A 20,610-nucleotide genomic window follows, 5' to 3' on the forward strand; every position below is an offset into this window, starting at 1 on the left:
GACTGGTTTGGGTTGGAAGGGACCTTAAAGCTCATCCAGTTCCAACCCCTTCCCCTAGACATCTTACACTAGGTCAGGCTTCTCCAAGCCCTGTCCAATGTGGCCTTGGATACTTCCAGGGATGGCGCAGCCACAGCTTGTAAGGGCAGAATAAAAGTTTACTTAGAAGTGTTCAGGGAACAGGACAACACGTGTTTAGGTTGTATCCTGATGAGAGCATTTTCTGCATTGCTAATCAAGTATCTCTCAGTTTTCTAGATGCAAGCAATGCACATGTGTCCATGCATCACATTAATTTTTTTTTTTCATCAAGAATGAATAAATGATATCCACTTCCAAGGTCTGGTAAAATTTACTACAAAAATTACACCTGCAAGCTATGAAGCAAAAGATGATACTATTTTTTTTAGGCTCAACTAAAAAATGCTGATATGACATTAATGTCTAATGAATGTCATTAAATATTTTATTATTATATAATTTATAATAATGATTTACATTTTAAAGACTTTTTTTATAATCACCATCCTTCATATACTGATTAAACCTTAATATTCATAACAGACCAATTCTCAGGACCAGAGGCTGTAGCAGTGGATGAATAGTTCAATACCTTTTATTTGCAGTTTCACATTCACTGATTCTTGTGTTTGAGTGTTTTGTTTGTTTGTTTTCCTCTCTAAGATTGGCTATCCTGATTAAGAAGATATGAAAGAATACACACTCCTCCTCTTCTTGGCTTTGTGCTCTGCCAAACCTCTCATTGGTCCTTCATATTTTACACTAAAGAATATGATGCTCCAAGATATGGAAGAAGATGATGATGATGACGACGATGACAACAATTCTCTATTCCCAACCAGTGAACCAATTATACCACTGATTCCTTTTGATTTATTCCCAGTATGCCCCTTTGGATGCCAGTGCTATGTGAGAGTTGTCCATTGCTCTGACCTAGGTAAGAATGAAGTTGTGTGTCTGTTCTCCACTGGACCCTCCTTTGGAGGATTCGTTTTTTAAAAGGTGACTCCTACAGCTCCATAAATCACCTACATTCTTATATTCCTGCAACAGTAATTTTCTAAAGGAGCTTACATTTTGTCAATTAGGCTTGCAAACCAGACCCAACTCGTGCCCAGCAACTAATCTGTGCCCAGCACTTTTCACAACATGAATGTTTTCCCAGTGAATGGGAAAAAACATCACAAGTAAAACCATTTTAACCGCAGGCAAATCTGCTGCTGTCACCATTGCATATATATATTAGTCCCTAAATACAAACTCATTATTAATTGTGACAATTTGAATTGGTGTTCATTGAATTTTCCCCATGATCCAAAGTAATCAAAGGTCTATGCTCCTGTCACTTGCACAATAACAATGACATTCATTCTCATCACAGCTCTGCCACCAGCTTAAACTCAATCCTAGGCTCCTCATATCTTAGAAACATTGACTGAAGGTATAAATTGCTCGTTTGGGGTTTTGTTTGTTTGGGTTTTTTTAATGTGTCACTATTAAGGAATGAAAATAAACTTTTCTGACAAAAATAAACTGTGATCATTACATCTAGTTTAGATTGCAAGCTGCTTTACTTAAGTTCACATGGAAAAAAACCCCCTATAAACAGACTTCATCTTTAAATAACTGTAACATATTAATTAAAACATAATTGTTGATCAATTGGACCAGCATGTAGCATTTGATGCATCAGCTTTTCCACTGCAAAAAAAAGTTACTATCCCTTGCTAGTTTCCTGCTGATTCAGGATCTCAGATGGCATAAACTGAAGTGGTTTTGTAACTCAACAGTGAACTGGACTGAGGGATTTATTCAACTGGTAGTTAATTACTAGCTGCTGGTTGCTACCAAGAACACATTTTGCAGACATGACCTGCAACCCTGCCAGTATGATGGGATAGGGCAGTGCAGGAGTGGAAAGGAGCAGTTAAGCACTGAGCAGAAATCCCTTAAAGCCACTGCAATAGCCCTGCTCCTCAACAGAGAACCACAGCCCCGGCTTCTCCACAGGCCGCTTTCTCCAGAGACTTTATAATACACCAGTTTCCCTGTAGAACAACCTGTGTTCTGAGCTCACACATTTCATGGATGTAAAGAACCTGCAATGACCACCCCCCTTCAAGATTTTCATGGTCAGGGGCAGAAGCAGTTCCTCCTGAAACTACCCACACATTTTTATCGTACATTCTCACATAATTAGTTTTTCTCATTATCAAATATTCTCTCCTATCTTTTGCTTTATGACACTTTGTATTTTCTTTCCCATCATAATCATCAACAACTGTGTTTTGGTGTTTAGCAGTTAATTTCTTTGGACTTAGGTACAGGCACATAATGTTTCTGTCACATACTTCAACAGGTTTGACATCAATACCTCGCAACATTCCACCAGACACACGTATGATTGACCTTCAGAACAACAAAATTAAAGAGGTCAAGGAAAACGATCTCCAAGGACTCTCGTCACTTTATGTAAGCTTGCTATTTTCCAAGTTTAAAATCCTATTTAGCAACACAAAATATTCTGATACTTTTAAAATACGTTTTTTTTTTCTTCTCCAGTAATAGCCATAAAAATACAGTCTAATGCCTGCATATTTGACTGCTCCCACCTAGCAAGAAGCAAATTTCTTTGAGCTGTAAGAACTATGCCACTTCCTACAACATCCAGGAAATGTACCAAAAAGATACTCCAGATTTCTTCACTCCTTAGCATGCAGAGACAGGTTTAGAATAACTGGCAACTGATAAATCTAAACATTTACAGTACACAATAACACTATAATGATTTTTTTTTTTTTATCATGAAAGAAAATCAGGGAATCTCAGAGGCTTGGAAAGGAATATTAAATCTGTTCTGGAACACTTATCTCCATAGGATGTCACTCTAAATCCAGTACGAAAAAATACTGACAATTTAAAAACCTTTTTTTGTAAGAATGACAAATCTGTTCCACAAGTTACAGCAAGTTAATGACATTTTCTACCTCATTAGGAAGACATGAAACACACCACAATAAAACCAACTTCTGGTCAGTCATGTTTGGTTTCTGAGCAAGAACTGAAAATTTACCAGATCTAAGCATCTCAGAATCAGCTTCTTAATCATTATGGGCTAACATAGGATAGAAAACATAGGAACTGTATAAATTCACAGTTTGCAACGAAGTTTCCGCTCCCCTCAAGTGTCTCATGTCTGGGTATAAATGGTCTTACCAGCAAGTCAGGGGTAAACACACTAACAGTGGTTTATGTTCGGTATAAAAGATCTTATAGAAACTAACCTCCAGTCACTGAGAAAGACACTGGACTACATTAGCAATCACCACATTATACAGTAGAGTCACCATTTAATTATGTGATGACTACAAACTTCGAGCTGTTTTGATTTTTCTCATCAGCTAATTTGTGGCAAGACCTAACAAAATTTTTACTGAAAGCAAAGTTTACTTTGTACATCTTGTCTGAGTACTAGTCTATTTAGCAAAGGAACAGATGGCAACTTGGATTAGGAAGGAGGATTTCCTGTTTATTTCCTTAAGCTATCCTCATTTTTCCAGGGGAAAAAAAAAATTAATTCTGTTTCACTTTACTTCCCCCTCCCTCCCCCCCCGCCCCAATTTCAGAAAGCAGAGACTTACCAACAGCTCAAAGAAGTAAAAAAAAGAACAACATTTATTAGTCCAGGTATGGAAATGCAAAGATGTGATTTGACATGCAAAATAATCTCAGATAAATCATATTTTGTTGTCTGTAGTAACTCGTTACAAGTTCTCTGATAAAACACAGCAGCCAAGAACAAGTAACTGTCCCAAAAAAAGGACTAGTGTACTGTACAGAAGAGACTTAAGTCCAGAAGTTGAGAAATTATGGCAAATAAGATACAAATTCATGTGAGTCTAAGTCATATACAGACATTAAGGAAATTCAGATTAAAACCCTGTTGTTTTGCAGTATTATGCTGAAATAAGAGATGGAATTCTGAGTTTTGAGAATCTGTCTGCATTAAGGAACATCATCAACAGAATATAATCCTGACATAATCCTACAAAATATATGATGACAAACTTTTTTTTGCCAGTTCTTCTCATTGCCCACCGGCACCTTGTCAGCTGTGACTAGTTCTTCTCTACCTTCTAGTTGATGCTCCAGCTTTCATGCTCTTCCCTCCCCCTGCCCCCCCCCCCCAATCATTTGAAATGCCCAAAGTGCATTTCAAAAGCCGTAAGTGCTAATGTTTGGTATGATGGAAAAATAAAATATTTAAAATACTTAATTTTAAAATTATATAATCAAATTGATGACTTAAAATTCATAGTCAATGATCATGCATAAAATTTTTTTTTTTTTATTTCTCTTCCCATCTCTCATAGGCACTGGCTTTGAACAACAATAAAATAACCAAGATCCATCCAAAAGCCTTTCAACCAACAAAGAAGCTACGACGATTGTATTTGTCTCACAACCAGCTAACCAAGATTCCAACAAATCTACCAAATACGTTAGCAGAGCTCAGAATCCATGCTAATAAGGTTAAGAAAATCCACAAGGATGCATTTAAAGGAATGAAGTCTCTGCATGTTTTAGGTAATTCCAATTAAGTAGAAAAGAAAATGTCTTTATCAAAACTGTAACATACTATATGTAGTTTTCATTCAACCATTTCCAGTGTGCAACTTTCTCTTTAAGAGATCTCCAAGCTGTGGAAGTGATCTTCCATGATTTAATTACTATGTAACCTCACGGCCTTTCTTCAACTGAAAGAGGTAACTTCCACCCCTCAGAATAGGTAATCCAAGCTAAATATTAATTAATGCTTAGAACATCAGAAGTCAGAAATAAAATGAAATCAGATGTTTATAATGTAGTCAAACATACATAGAAATCCTATGCCATAAAGACTCCTTTTTTCTTTTTCCCTTGGACAGAAATGAGCGCAAATCCTCTTAACAATGATGGAATAGAGCCAGGGGCTTTTGAAGGAGTAAATATCTATCATATCAGAATTGCAGAAGCGAAATTAACTTCAATTCCTAAAGGTATGCTGCTTTGTTTTACCTGTTCTATTTTACCCATAGCACTACACTCCTAAATAAAATGCTTCGACATCTATATGATCACTAAAATGTTCATAAATTCTGTACGGTATTTTTTATTTCTATCAAATCACTTCCTACTTTATTTTCCTTTCTCTACTTGGAATCCAATTCTACATCCAAAAAGTGTGCACACATGTGCAGGCACATGCACAGTCACACAAGCAGTGCACACACACTTGCTTTCCAGCCTTAAGAGGTCCACTCCCCTAACATCCAGAGACTTTTCAGAAGAAGCAATGTGAAGTAAATCATAGTTAGATGTCACTTCACATCGTCTACATTAGCCTCTCACAAATCCTTGCAAAGAAAGGATAAACCCCCTGAATATTTGATCATAAGGGGTCATCAGAGATACAGAATTCTCACTTTCTTTATGCATTTAAAATTTCTAACTTGAATTTTGAATGTTTCAAGTGAGACTGTAGCTCAAATATGCTTTGCAATATGACCACCATAATGCAAACCCCAACACAGCATTTTATACATCTTTTGATGAGGTCTTGCTAAGTAAAATTTACCTGCTAATTTCAACTGCTCAAAAATACTAGCTATGAAAAAAAAAGGAAGGAAAAAAGATGGGGCTTTGAGCAATCTGCTCTAGTGGAAGGTGTCCCTGCCCATGGCAGATGGTTGGAACTGGATGAATTTTAAGATCCCTTCCAATCCAAACCAGCCTATGATTTGTGTTATATCATTCATCAGGTTACAAGGAAACTAAATACTGGCCCCTGAGATAATGATTTTGGGATCATTCAGATAAAGAACTTGTTTCTTATTAAATTTAATCTCTTCTTATATATATAATACAAAAGCATCCTGTGGAAGAGAATACAAAAAAAAAAAAAAAAAGCCAAGCAAAAACCAACCAACCAAACAAACAAAAACCCCAAAAACCAAGCCAAGCAAACAAAACAAAAAACAACAAGGAAAAAAAAAAAAACAACACAAGCAAATCACATTAATTGCTCAGATAATTTTAAGATCAGAAACTATCTGTCTGCTTATGGTAACACACCCCAACATACACAAAAAGACTTTCTTCTACTATCATCATAACAGTGTCTCCTGTCACTTAGCATCAAAAAAACCCCACCAAAGATAAAATTATTCCTATTTTGTCTTTCTAAGCAGCACGCAGGGGAATTGTAAGCTGGAATTTAAAGTGGAAAAAAGCCCAAACGAATAAGCACCATAACACAGCCACTGGCACAAAAATAAGACTAAAGCACACCACTTCGGTGTTGTGAGGCTACAACAAATAACAAGGGCAATGTGAGCAGTACTCTCCTCAGCCAGATTAGTAACACAAGCGTGGTTTCTCTTGCTTGGTGTCAGGGTGCCATCTAGACATATGCTGGTAAAACTGAACATAAGATAAGCAAATCCAAATTCAAACTTGTGAATGTCTTTCTCTGCCTTCACTAAAAGCATGTTGTAAAAAAGAGTCTTCTCCTCCCAGTCCACTCACTGACAGTTCTGAATTGGGACCATTTGGTACCATGTGAGAAAACACTCCACATACTGGCACAGGGAAGAACATACGGAATATTTGATTTTCCTTAGAGAATTCCAAAAGCTTTCCTCCCACATCACATCTTCAGAACTTATAATAGCACAGTTTGGAACTTATAATTACACAGTTGTTACACTGTGTGCAAGAAAATACATATCCAAAAACTGGTTCCATAGGAGCAGTATTTGGACTACCAACAGTTAGATAATTGCATATAACATACAATTTACATCTTTAACAGCTTAACCAAAAGTTTACGGAAAGCTGTTATAAAGCAAGCTAGCAAAATTGTATCAAATTCTAGAACCCTGAATTCTTAACTTTAGCATATGTTCCTTCACATCTTAATTTTTTTCAAGATTACTATTTTAAATCAAATTATGTTGATAAGTTTTATTATTTTTTTTAAGTAACATACTCGTATCCAATACCCATTTCTTTCATACAGACACCATCACCCTCCCCCCCCACCTCACCCCCCCCCCAAATTCTTCATCCAATACTAAACACAAAGGAAAGAAGTTGCTTGGAACATAATAAACATTCCAACAAAAATAAGTTGTCTTACTTTTCTCATACTGCATTTGTTTTTCACCAGGACTGCCCTCCAGTCTACTGGAACTTCATTTAGATGACAATAAGATCACAGCAATTGAAATTGAAGATTTTAACCGGTATAAAGATCTTCAAAGGTAAAACTCACAGGCAGAATGCTTTTCTTTGATTAAAGGTCAGACATGGCAGGATCTCCTATTTGATACTTGCTAATGGGAGAAAAGAGAATTTAGAAATTTAAGTGTTTTACTAAGGACTGCTGTAAATAAGACCAAACTTTAAAAACAAACAAAAAAAAAGCCACTCCCTCCCCAAACATTAGCCTTGTTACTACACCTCTTGCCTACAGTTCTCAGTAAAAGTGTATGTGAAGAACAGCATCTCATTACAAAATGTAATTATTGTCAATTCTTACCTCATGGCACCTAGGTGTTGTGTAATAAAACACGTCTTTCACGTAATGTCTCTTAATGTGCTAGTAGTAATATGCCTCAATTAAGCATTGCCTGTATTTCTCATACTCAGAATATATGAATCTTTGTGGTCATATTATTTATCAACAGTAGTCTGTGGTCTTCTCTAGGCTGCTCCCTACCAGGCCCAGGCATTTTAACTCTTTGGTTACTTACCTCACAAGTCACCCCCCAGAATGACATATACAGCAATGCCAACAGACTTGTTTTGGGAAGAGAATGCCTTCCTTGCAACTAAATTGATAGGATTTAGGAGTCATAATAGGTTTTTAATTCTAGAGAAAGCCTCAGTATACTGGAAAGAAACACTCCATACATGGAGGAATGTATCACTGATGTAGGGCAAAAAAAGGAAGTTTGTTCTGTAAAGCTCAGTTAACTACTTTGAAAATATGGCTGAGCAGCAGTGAATTTTTAATTTGGTAACAAACGACTATGAAAGAGGAACTGCTGAGCTGCTTTTAGATACCAACTTCAGTTTTTGAAAAAATTAAGAAAGAAAGGACAAACAGAGGATGGCAGGTCAAGTGGAAAGAGCAATTCCAAACTGACATGCACATCCACCTCCTGAATCATCTTTCAAGCAACACAGGCTGAAATGTCATAGCGAAAAAAAAAGAATCTAACCAAAGCCTAAATTAAGGAAAATGTGGAAGTAGGAAAAAGGTAGTCCTGCTTATTTTTAAAGACAAAGTTTTTGACTAAGCTATAACTGCTTCTTTATAAGACTTGCTCTTCTTTGGCTGTTTATTAGCACACCACTTTCTGTTACTGTGAGATTACACTACTTGATAAAATGGCACAATTTCTTTTACAAGCAGATTGGTTGATGTTTATCATTTTAACTCTTGCCACTAAAAGTAGAAAAACTGCATGCAAAACCAGACAGTTGCTCTCATCAGGCTAGCTGCTGTCCTTTAAGTGCAGACTGAATTAAGAAGAAAAAAGTTCGATAGATCAGTGGTGGGTTTTTTTCTATCAGAGGCAAGATTTCACCAACTCTTCCCAATACTTTTTGTCCCCTATGTTTACTCCTACATATTTCAAACTTAAAAAAACCCTCAAAAAACAAACCCACCCCCCAAAAAAAATCCCCAAAACAAACTGACAAACAAAAAGCCACCAAAAAAACACCAACCCAAAAACCAAAGTATGTTTATGCTTTTTAGTGATGTTGTGAATCTCAATTGGTCTTTAATTAAATATTTCTTCTACTATTTCTAGGCTTGGACTTGGGAATAATAAAATCAAAGATGTGGAAAATGGAAGTTTTGCCAACATACCAAGCATACGTGAAATCCATCTCGAAAAAAATAAGCTCAAGAAAGTTCCTCCTGGATTACCTGAACTGAAATATCTACAGGTCATATACTAAACTTAATAGAAAGTTCTGGTTGTTATGAGTTGTTTGACTTTTACACCACCATGCTGATTAGGACATAACTCAAAAGTATAATTGTTACATATATTTGTTTGCTACAGGTTTATTATATAATTATTATTATATCATTATATATAATCTGGCATTAGCAAGCCAGAGTGGAAATTTTTCCATTCCCATGCTGAAAAATCTTAAATCCAAAGTAAATTATTCATTAGGCTGAAATGATAAAATTTTAAATTTGTATTTAGAACTAGAAAAATTCTGCAATAAAACACTTTCAAAAGATATTTATTTCCCAGATTCTGAAACGGCAATTAAAACCATACCAGCAAATCTTCCAATATCAACTTTTCTAGAGACTACTTTTAAAAAATTATTAAAACTCTGAAGATTTACATTTTGGTAAAATGTAATATTTATTATGAGAGAATACAATTTTTACTATAAGAGAATATAAACTACATTTTAGGAGAATGTTCCATAAGAATAGAGTTCAATTATTCTGACAACACACTGATAAAATATAACTTGTTTTGCGGGAGAGACTACAAAACACTTGTTTTGTGTCAGGAGGTAAATATTTGTTAATATTTAACACAAATTTTTAATTCCTATTACTATTAAGGCCTGTATCCAACTAATCTTACTGCAAACCTCAGTTACCTCTACATATGCCAATGAATGTTTAGGTATTTTTCTCATTTACATACTAATTATTTTATTTTACTGTTTCTTATTACTGCAGGTAGTTTTCCTCCATTCTAATCATATTGCGAAACTGGGAGCGAATGATTTCTGTCCAACAGGAAGAAGAAAGAAGAAAGCATTATACAGTGGCATAAGCCTCTTCAATAATCCTGTAAAGTACTGGGAGGTTCAGCCTTCAACTTTCCGTTGCATTTTAGCCAGAAACAGTGTGCAACTCGGAAACTTCCTCAAGTGACAGAGAAGTTGGTCATTTATTTCATAAAACAACTTGTCCAAATCAGTTCTACAATACTTGAAATTTGCAGAAAAATGCCAATTTTACACTATTTAACCAGTTTACAATGTATTTACTAATTCAGAGATAACGAATTAGATGAAAAATGTTAGTAGGATCCATGTTCAATCTACATTTGAATAATTTAAACAAAAGCCTTTATATCTTATGTAAGGACTCTTGAAACTGGAAACTGTATTTGATGTTTCCTATTATAGATGTCAAATTCTTTACTTAAATCACATCGTTTTGACATATTCTTTCTTTTAAATAGATTCTAAAAATCAAGTGGAAGTGACTTTGTCCATAGTAACGAATTTTCATCTGCCAAAAAGCATTGTAAGAGAAGTTGCAAAAAGAAATTACTGGACATCAAGGACAAGTTCTTGTGCCATTTTTGATAATCAGCAAAGATGCAATAAAAAGGTACGATATTGTGAGGTCTTTTGTCCCTAATGAAAACATAGTAAGTGAGATAAAGGTAGGTTTCATATCAAGAAATAATACACAAAAAAACATCTGAAAGCTTTTGGTTATTTCTTCTTGCAACTTTAAGAGGGAAATGCTCTTCAGTGCTTTGCTATTAATGCAATTTGATGCATTCAGAACTTTGAAAAAGAAGGATTCAAGATTTATCATATGCTTTAAGCTTAATAGGAACGATTATTAAACTCCCTTTTAGGCTAGCACAAACATTTTCTTTTATCTACAACAATAGTAATCATGGTTTTCCTTTTATTTTTTTTCCTCTTCTATAATTGACATCGCACAGGTTAAGAATCCCTCATTAACATAAGTACCTTAAAATTGCTGAATGCAAGCAGATAGCTGGAACTCAACTGACTTCTTACGTAGGTCAGCACCTAGAATTCTCAATACTGACAGTACTGTATAAAAGGGGTATTTTAAATATCTATTTAGTGTATATTTGCCATTAGGATTCAAAATAAATTAAATAAATTTAAAAAATACTTGCATTTGTATACTTGATTATATACTAAGTCATGTCAAAACATTCAGAGATTATAATCAAGCATGTGTCTGACTTCTGTAGATACTTTCTCTCTTCTTCCTTCTTCCAAACCTACATACCAAGAGGACCATTTATCACTGCTGTTCTTCACCAAGTTCAAAATTCAATGCTTCATCTGAAGCTGCTATGGAAAATGACACAGACCAGTAGAAGGAAAATACTACAGGGAAATCAAGTAGTTCCCTATCTCTCAGCCTTTCTACCACCTCCCTATGTATATATACTAAGCAATACGTATCAAGTCTAAGATCTCATTTTTTTTCATCTGCTTGGTCTCTTTGTATTTAATGTTTTGTTAGTACCACTATGGTTTTGAGACCCAAAATCACATGGGGAGAAAAGAGAGAGTGGGTCAAGGGGAAGGTTTCCCTGAAGAATAGTTATTGCAATCAGAAATTCTGTAAGGCACTTCAAAACAGAATAAAAAGAAAACAAACCCCAATTCAAATCTGCATATCACCAAGCATCTTTCTATTCCTGGCTTCTGAAGATATTTCTAAGGAATGTATTTCTTAGCAAATAACATGGGGAAAGCAGTGATCAGTACTGAAAACCACAGTTAATGAGTATATTCTTCATCAGCTGGTGTAGTTTATATCATGGACTTCTTTAGCCACAGTTACATCATCACGTGTGAGAGCTATGACCTTTAAACATAGGAAAAAAGGGAGTACCTTCAGAGATTTTTGCACTAGGGAATTAGTTCTACCATCACAGGAAGCACAGAATTGCTGATGGACAGTTCTTACAGGGAACGCATACCAGCTTTTACTGTGACTCAGCATTCCCAGTGAAGATGCAGTCTTTATTTAAATAAATCCAACAGTAACAAATCTGACAAGGCTGCAGAGGGAAACAGCCAACTCCTGAAGCCACCTCTACAAAATTTCTGCGGAGCGTGAAAAGAGCAGCTGCAGAAATAAGTAACTAAGAATGAAACAGCTTAGTTACGTAAAGGATAACACACCACACAGGCTAGTCATTTGTCCTAGAATAAACCATCTTCACATAAAATCTGTACATTCCTGCTCAACCAGGAACACCTACTACTTTATGGTAGCAGCCCAAGTGCACATTCGTAACCTCTGGGAAATGCCCATCTTCCCTTAACAATAGGGTACCCTGCCTTACATGACCATAAACAGGTCATAACCCTCTACCAGAGACACAAAGCATTGCCAGTAACAACTACCTGCCCAGAAGGAAGTGAAGATTGGAAAAAAATGCATATTCTCATATAGTAACAGCTAAGTAGCTGAAGTCCTTAAGGGTCCACAAAAGATTCACTGCTTATAAAGTTTACTATCAAAAAGATAGGAGAAAGGTAAATAAAAGATGAGGCAGGAAAATTTACAGATTACCAGCAGGTAAGCGAAAGCCAAAAAGATTTCAGGGACTTCCAGTGAAAAAGAGTGGTCAAGTAGCAAACATAACAACACAAAGTTCAATCCTAAAGAAGGTCAAGAATGAAAAATGGAAGAAAAATTTCCAGATCATTTATCTACTTTGTAGAACACTAAGTTAACAGCTTTCACCTTGGGGAAGTGGGATAAAGGCAGACTTCAATCAAATCTTCAGTTGAAAGTACAAATATAATGCCAGTAAAAAGAAAAGAACAGGTAACAGAAAAATCATTACATTTAGAAGAATAATCAGTTTAAGTGTATTCTTAAACACTCAGGCTATACTAGTTACACCAATTCAACAATGACATCATCAGTAGAAAAGCAGATGCAAATTCTGCAGCTTAACTAAGAGAATAAACCTTTATCTGTGACTCCAGCTAGGCTTGCAGTTTTGCATTAAGGCAGGTAAGTACCACATCGTTCAGTCTGTCCTGTAAGCTATTTTTAGAGGAAAAACAGGCATTTCCTGTATCATATCACATAAATTCATAGGATGTCTGTCACGTATGAGAAAAAAAAAAAAGTATGTTCAACGACTCTCCACTATTTTCTGATACTGTTTTTCAGCCAGCATTTGTGGGTAATAACTAATAATTTACATACCTTGTATCTTTGGCATAAACCCACGTGGATGTCACAATGACACTGCAATATAAAATGCACCTTACACGGCTTCAGCAATGATTTCTGAATATGGACATCAAAGCATTTCACCTATTAATAGCTAACTAATGATAACACACTGACATTTAGAAGTTTTTCCACCTAACAAGGCAGTTCAGTATCAGTTGATAGGGTGGAAAAACTGTCAAGAAATTAACTCCTTTACATTCTCCACAGATGTTAAAGGAAAGGGGAAGAGAGACTTGATATAAATGCTTCTAAGATTCTTCTCTTATAACTTATTCCTTGTAAAAGTAATTATATTCCTCTCATAGAAAAAAAATATGTAAAAATATATATATATTTATTGAGCCTAAGCTTTACAAACTTCAGTGGGATTCTCTCTTCTGACAGTGTGTCAGGTCCTTAGAAAACAGTTAACAAATTTCACCAGAGGATGGCAACCTATAGAAGGAAAAGTAATTTTAAAGAATAAATAACAGAGACTGTTACTGCAGAGTAATAGCCCAGTAAACTTCAAAAATACTGATTAAGCAGAGAGGCCTATGTGAATACTAAAGTATTTGAGTACTTCTAAAGACTGCTTTCTACGTCCTGGCTTTACACCATTAGCTTGCCAAAGGCTAAGCTCATCACTCCACATCTTCTCACCGCCTCTTTCCCCAGTAACAATCTACTTCACACAGTACTTCAAAACACAGCAATACAAAGAATAATACAACAGTAGCAGACAAACTTCGTAAGACACAGAAACTTTAAGGAATTAAAGATACTATCCAAACATGATTTTAACTTGCACCATCAGCTATGGCAAGTGCATACCACATAAATCAAAACATACATGGGACTTCTTTCATATCTGTATTAAAAAAGCCAAACAGAACCAATATTTTGAAGCATCAACCCACTTCAGATTGAGATGCCTTCTGCAAGCAAGACACCCAATGAAGAAAAAAAACGTTTTGTAAAGATACCTAACCCACACAAACCTCAATCTCCCATCACAAAATCCTATTCCACCTCATATCCTTAATCGTATCAGTCCCAACACATATCTTCATTTCCTATATTTCTTTCACTGCAATATATCCATGTGTTAGAAACATAGGTTCAGAATCAACTAGCTGGTTGTCTGATGACTAGCGTATGAAACTCACAGATCATCAAGTGCCTGCTTTTGCTGCTAAACAAATTAAAGAAGGTGAAGAAGTGTTGATTTTTTCTTCCATTTTCCAGTATTAATAGTGTCTTCCTCCTCTGCTTAGATGTCAATTTACATGAAACCTGCAGGAATTCAGTGTGCACAGGCTAAAAGTGCTCTGTGCTCAGAAGTGTCAGGCAAGAGAAAAAGGACATGGACAGAGAAAAACCACAGCTATTTGGGTATCACTGCATGACCTTAAGAGAGTTGTAAAAATTATAAGAGCACAATGAAATATAGGCTGGATGAGCAGACTGAAAACGTGGTGGACTGAAAAAGGTGGACTGAAAACTGGCTGAGTGGCAGGTGATCTAGTGAATTCCAGTCAGATCCCAGCAACCAGCGGCATACCACAGGGGTCTGTCTATACTGGCTCCAATTCTGTTCAGAATGTTCATTAACAATCTGGATGGTAGAACCGATTACCTTCAGCAAGTTCGCTGATGACACAAAAGTGGAAGGAGTGACTGATACACCATGTTGCCACAGAGGGACCTTGACAGGTTGAAGAAAATAGCCAACAGGAACTCATGCAGTTCAACAAAGGGGAGTCCAAAGTCATGTACCCAGTGAGGAATAACCTCATGCATTGGTAAATGCTGGATGACTTGGAAAGCAGCTTTGCAGGAAAGAACCTGGGAGCCCTGGTGGTCAAGTTGAAAGTGAGCCAGCAACGTGCCCTTGTGGCAAGGTTAACAGTATCCTGAGCTGCTTTAGAAGGATACGGATGATCTACCTCTTCATTACCAGTGTTGCTGTCACTGAGTTATTCCATAAGTGAGGAAGCTACAGAAGCCTAGATTCCTATGGATTTGAATCTAACAATCCTCAGGTTCATCCAATTTGTCTCCACCATACACCAACACCTCAGCATATTCTCCTACAGTTACCTTCCACAGTTACCACCTGTTTGGCTGCCAAATGACAGAGCTACAAGTATGCCAAGGGGTTAGTCAACATCTCCGTTTCATCTTGCCATCCGGCTGCTTACTCTAAGAACGAGGATTTGTAACTGTCTTTTCCTCAGTTAAAGTACCTCTTTAGAGTGCTTTCCTCTGACCAGCTGCTATTTTTCACAGGTTGGTAACAAATACACATACATTTCCCTCTATCCTGTGTCAAATTTGGATACAATTAGCAATGAGGATCAAAAGATACTTAGTGAAATAAGTGACAAAGACAAAAGTTTAATTCTTTAAGAAATCAGTAAGTGAAACTTTGGCTATTCTAAACATAGTGGAAACTTCCAAAAAGTTTCACATCGCCAAGTATTCCATCAGGAATTCCAGCAGCAGCATTTCTCAAAAGTGATGGAAATGCCTAAGAGCAGAGCAGAAGGGAAAAAAAGTATATAAATTATGATACGCAAGTTTTGAACCATTCATACTGGTTTGCTAAAGAGGTAAAATGTTTTAGCTACCTAAAATGGGTTAGGCATAAGAAATCTATATAACTATTACGAAATCTTGAAATAATGTAATTTCACAAAGCATTTACCTATGTATGTCCTAAGAAGCAATATTTACTGTCTCTTGAAGACAGCAATTCCTAGCATTAAACTATGTATCGCATTCCTCCAACCATAGTTGTCCATTGACTAATCTCACACTGTTTCTTTTCAGGTTAAAATGAAATCTAAACTAAAGTTTCTGCTAATATTTTGATATTTACTAATAGCAATTCTACAAATAGTTGCATTCACTGGATTGCGTTGAAAAACCTTCAAATATCTCAAAGAAGAGTACCCATAAAGAACAAGACCAACTTAACCATGTTTGAACTACGCCAATTTGTTCTCTCTATAACTCAAGAGCTTCTGGATATTTTCCCATGTTGCTCTGATTTCCAAAAAAAATTATTTCACAAGTGGTTTATTTTTAATGACAGATTAGCAAGAGCAAAACAACTAGCAAATGGAAGGACTAAGAATATCAACAAACCTTACCACCCACTATTTCACAGTCTGAAGAGCAGATTCCTGGCCAAAATATCACACTATTTACCCAGAAAAACTAAGCTACATAACAACAGATTAAAGAAACATTAATATTTCCAATTGATTTTGATCAGAATTTAACATCAGCATGAGAATAAAAGCAATGGTAAACTAAAACTAATGAAATCATGTTCTGAAGCCTATTTTTTTTTTTTTTTCCTTTTCTATGTACAGAATTTAAGACTGTTTGACTGTTTCTTGGGTTTGTGGTTTTTTGCCTCCCCCCTCCTTTCTGGGGAGACCAGAGGTCTGAGAACAAAGCTGCTAATAGGAAACGTATGGAAAAGCCCTGGAGTAAATGAAAATCTGACTCTAATTCCAAATGCCACGTATCACATACCACTGTCTAAAATTATTTACAAAGATAAATATAACATTTACCCTGCATTCTCAGTAAATCATCTGAGATAGAAGATAATATTAAGAATAAAATAAACAGAAAGGCTTTCATAATTACCTAAATATTGATTAGTTTGGAATAAGTTTGGATGCTTCTCAAAGCTTGTGTTAGCCAATAAAAAATTAGCTGAACAGAATATGCTGCCAACAGACAGACTTGTTGCAGTTTTTCACATAAAATATTAACAGTTCTACTCAACTGAACAACGCAATTCTGGATTTAACCATTATGTTGCTATGATTGCAGTGGGAATACCATACAGCCAAGATTTTCTATGCACAAACACTTTTTCTGTCTCAAATTCTTGTCCAGGAGGAATTTGAAGACTATGAGATTTCTGGAACAGCAGCACTCTAGATGTAGTTTTGATGAGAATCCCACACGTTTCCACACACTGCTAAGTCTTGCCACAAGCTCCCTGTTCATAAGCAGTAAAGTTAACTAGCCTGGATGCATTAGACTAGCTGCATATATAGAGACCATCTATTCATCTCGTGCAGTATGTCTCACACACCAGATTCATTATGCATGAACTACTGACCACTTATACAAAGGTCTCTATCAAAGTCGCAGGGAGCAATACTGAAATTAATATGCTCACATCACAATTACATCTGCAGTAACTGTTAATGAATTACATTCTCTGTTAAGAATGGAAAAAATCTCTTAGCTGACCGTTTGCCAAAGATGTAAAATTTCTTTATGGACAGAGAGGGAGCAGGTCATTGACACATGCATGCAGGTGCCTGTGTTATTTCCAGGTGCTTTTTAGGTATAAAGACCAATGAAAATACTTTCCTTCCAGAAAAACTCTTCACACAATACCTTAAGTCCTTTGTTTCTCATTTGTAGAAAATTAGCCTGCTGTTCTAAAAGATTTTTTGCCAAAAATTGTTTCTCATTTAGGCCACCAATAAGAACACCCAGACACCATACTATTCTTCTCCTATCAGCAATATCCTCTTCTATCTTCTTCCTATTGTACAAAATGAAACAAAGAATAACAGACTGAATGACTCATGGGTCTGTTACCGCAAAACATGGTAAAAGAAACTATCCAAGATTCCATTTGGAGTTTTAGATAGCAGGCATTCCTTATTACAGCATGGGGCACATATGTAAATCATGTCATAAAGGTGAGCAAGCCTGGAGTCTACAAGCAGCATCCATATATCCAACGAACTTAGCATATTTACAACCTTTCCAGGAAATGCTTTACATATTCACTAGATTTCCTGGAACTAATTGTAATACTTGCATTTTAATTACACATGTGCTTTCTTGCTGAGAAGTAGTCTTGAGGGGTTTCTGGTGGTCATCAATAGTCTTCCTCACTGTGTCCACTGACTGACCTCTGTGCTTGCGCATGTGCAAAAGACTCTTGTGAATTACTTAATAATTGTATCTGTGTTTTAGTTCAGTTTGTTCTGATTTGCTCCTTAGCTTGAAGAACCAGCATGCTTGTCTTGGTTACTCCTTTCTTATCTTCAAAGGTTACCCTTGTTTTATACACACCCCAAGGCCGCCCTGGCCCATCTTGCTCTCAACAAAGTGGTCCCAGCTTGCAACCTAACATCTTGCTCTCAACAAAGTGGTCCTGATTTACAACCTAATATCTTGCTTACAATTAACAGAGTGGTTTTAATTTACAACTTAGCATTTTAGCTTGCAGGTCAATAATAGGCCCCAATTTTTTAACATTAAAAATATTTAGAAGCCATTTCTGTATTAACCTGATGAGTAGATGCCCAGATTCAGGAAGTGATATAATAATCTAGTATTCTGCAACAGTAATAAAAGCAACTGTCTACTCATTTCTCCAGCAGCAATACTGTTTCAATACTGCAACATAATTATTACCTAGTCAAGAAACGGTTAGTGTGTAATATGTAGAAATTAATATTTTCATGAAAGCCTACTTTGCTTTTTGGAAAGCATATTTTTCATTTATTTTTTTTAAGCTAATACATACAATTTCCATTTATATGTTATCCTCCTGTAAATTACTTCCAATATTGTTTATTTCCTCAAATACAGGGCAAAGATGAACTTTTATTTAACTCCATTTAGAAAAAGGACTAACACAGAAAAACGAAGTCAAGTAAATTTCAGAAATCTAGAAATCACAAGTAAATGTCACTGTAATGGTATACTTTGTCCCCACCTTCACTAACTGCATAGTACTGTCCTATAATAACAACCAGCAGAATCTTCAGGTAATGCGATAAAGTTTGAGACAAAATAATCAGAGCACTTTTGGAAGCAAAAGTAAACATGCAAATATCTAACCTAAAATGGGTATTGAACTTAACTGTTCTACCTGACAAACTACGCTCCTATACAGTGGCCTGCAATTTTGGCACACTGGATAGGAAGATAAAGTTTGCTCTGATGCTATGCAGAAGAAAATATGCTTCAAACCTTCAACTACTGCTATTCATACCAGACCCCATAAAGTACTTTCTTAACAACATAAGAGATCTGCTATTTGTCATGCCAGGATCACAGCTAAAAAATACCATTTTCGTATACAGTATAGCAATAGACTTTTCAGAACACAAAACAGAGTAAGCAAGTACGAGGTCAATAGGCCACTATCTCTTCTTGTTGAGATCACAATTAAGGTGAAATCTGTAGAAAATTATATATTAGTACTATAATCCCTTCGCATTTTGGCTCTTATTGGAAAAAAAAGAAAAATTTAACAAAAAGGTCTTCCTAGAACAATAAATATTGCTGCTCAAAGCTAAATAAAGTGCATTCAGATTGAAATACAAAATCTTTTCTTTCAGAAAAGTAGAAACTTAAGTCAGACCTAAACCCAATCTTCAACATTCTTCTTACTGCTTCCATCCAACAGACGGAAGAAAAACCTTTATAAAGACATTATATAGATTCTTCTTCTCTTTTTTCATTTTTTTTACAATTAGCCATAAGCACAGTGAACATTTAAAAAAAAAGGTTTCTTACCATACTAACTGAAAATCTCTGAGATGTTTTCTTTGAGTGCATTTCACTGGAGCATACATAGGTAATATTTCATTACTTGTGTTTCAGGAATGCTTTGCCTTAGCAACACCTATGCATACTGCTGCTTCTTGTGCCTTGCGCTTAGAACAGAGAGGATAACACATGCTTCCTACTGGAACAGTTCCCTCCCAAAATTAGAATGCACAGGAACCTGAGAAGAGGAGAAAATGTGAGCATGGAAAACACATCTGTTAGATGTGCAGTTGCTTTCTGAAGTAGCTTTTCTATCTTTCTAAAGAGTACCTATCCACTCAATATTCCATAGTGGGTAAACCTAGCATCTAGTTCACCCACTAGCAGTTCTGAACAATTACACCAGTCATCTCTGTGACTTTTATAACAGACTTCTTTAAAGGTTTAAGCAATTAGCCCTGCGTTTGACAAAGATGTGAAGAAAGGAGTTTTGGAGAGTTGTCTTGCAATAACATTTTTAATGATAACTACCACTATGGGCTCGATTCTGCTAGACTTAAATCAAGCACTGGTTTCAAGCCATCCCTCATCCCTTGACTAAGACCCAGTGAGATAGGTTTTGGTTTATGGTTTTTTTTTTTTGGTTGGTTGGTCATGGGTGGTTTTGGTCTTGGCTTGCTTTTTTTTTTTTTTGGTTGGGTTTTTTGTGGGTTTTTTTTTGTTTTTTCTTTTTTTTTCTTTTTGAAATAATTAGTTTTCTAAAAAGAAACCATTATGGATGTTTATATTCTGACTACAAATAGCTGCAGATATTACCTCCACTCTCAAAAAGTGCTAGGACAAGGCAAAAGTCATGTGTCACAAGCTTGATATAAGGCAACAAGGACACTTCCTAGTTTACTGTGGAAGATTTGTAACAAATGCCTAGACCAACTCGCCCTCCCCTAATGAAACAGCCGCTATTATGAAGGTTGTTTTGA

General features: G+C 35.9%; 2 protein-coding genes across 2 annotated transcripts in view; one reads left to right on the forward strand and one right to left on the reverse strand.

Moving 5' to 3' along the window:
* CENPP (centromere protein P) overlaps positions 1-20,610 on the reverse strand; it is a gene marked incomplete at its 3' end in the record, with an annotated part of 145,552 nt that overhangs the window by 70,420 nt on the left and 54,522 nt on the right. The gene's annotated exons all lie outside the window — the stretch shown is intronic.
* Positions 709-9,988, forward strand: ASPN (asporin; the record flags this gene model as incomplete). Its single annotated transcript, XM_080625418.1, has 7 exons — positions 709-958; positions 2,381-2,493; positions 4,395-4,608; positions 4,950-5,060; positions 7,232-7,325; positions 8,886-9,024; positions 9,791-9,988. The coding sequence occupies 7 exons, from the start codon at positions 709-711 to the stop codon at positions 9,986-9,988; spliced, it is 1,119 nt and encodes a 372-aa protein (XP_080481544.1).

Source organism: Psittacula echo, assembly GCF_963264785.1.
Source record: "Psittacula echo genome assembly, chromosome: 9".
NCBI lineage: Eukaryota > Metazoa > Chordata > Aves > Psittaciformes > Psittacidae > Psittacula > Psittacula echo.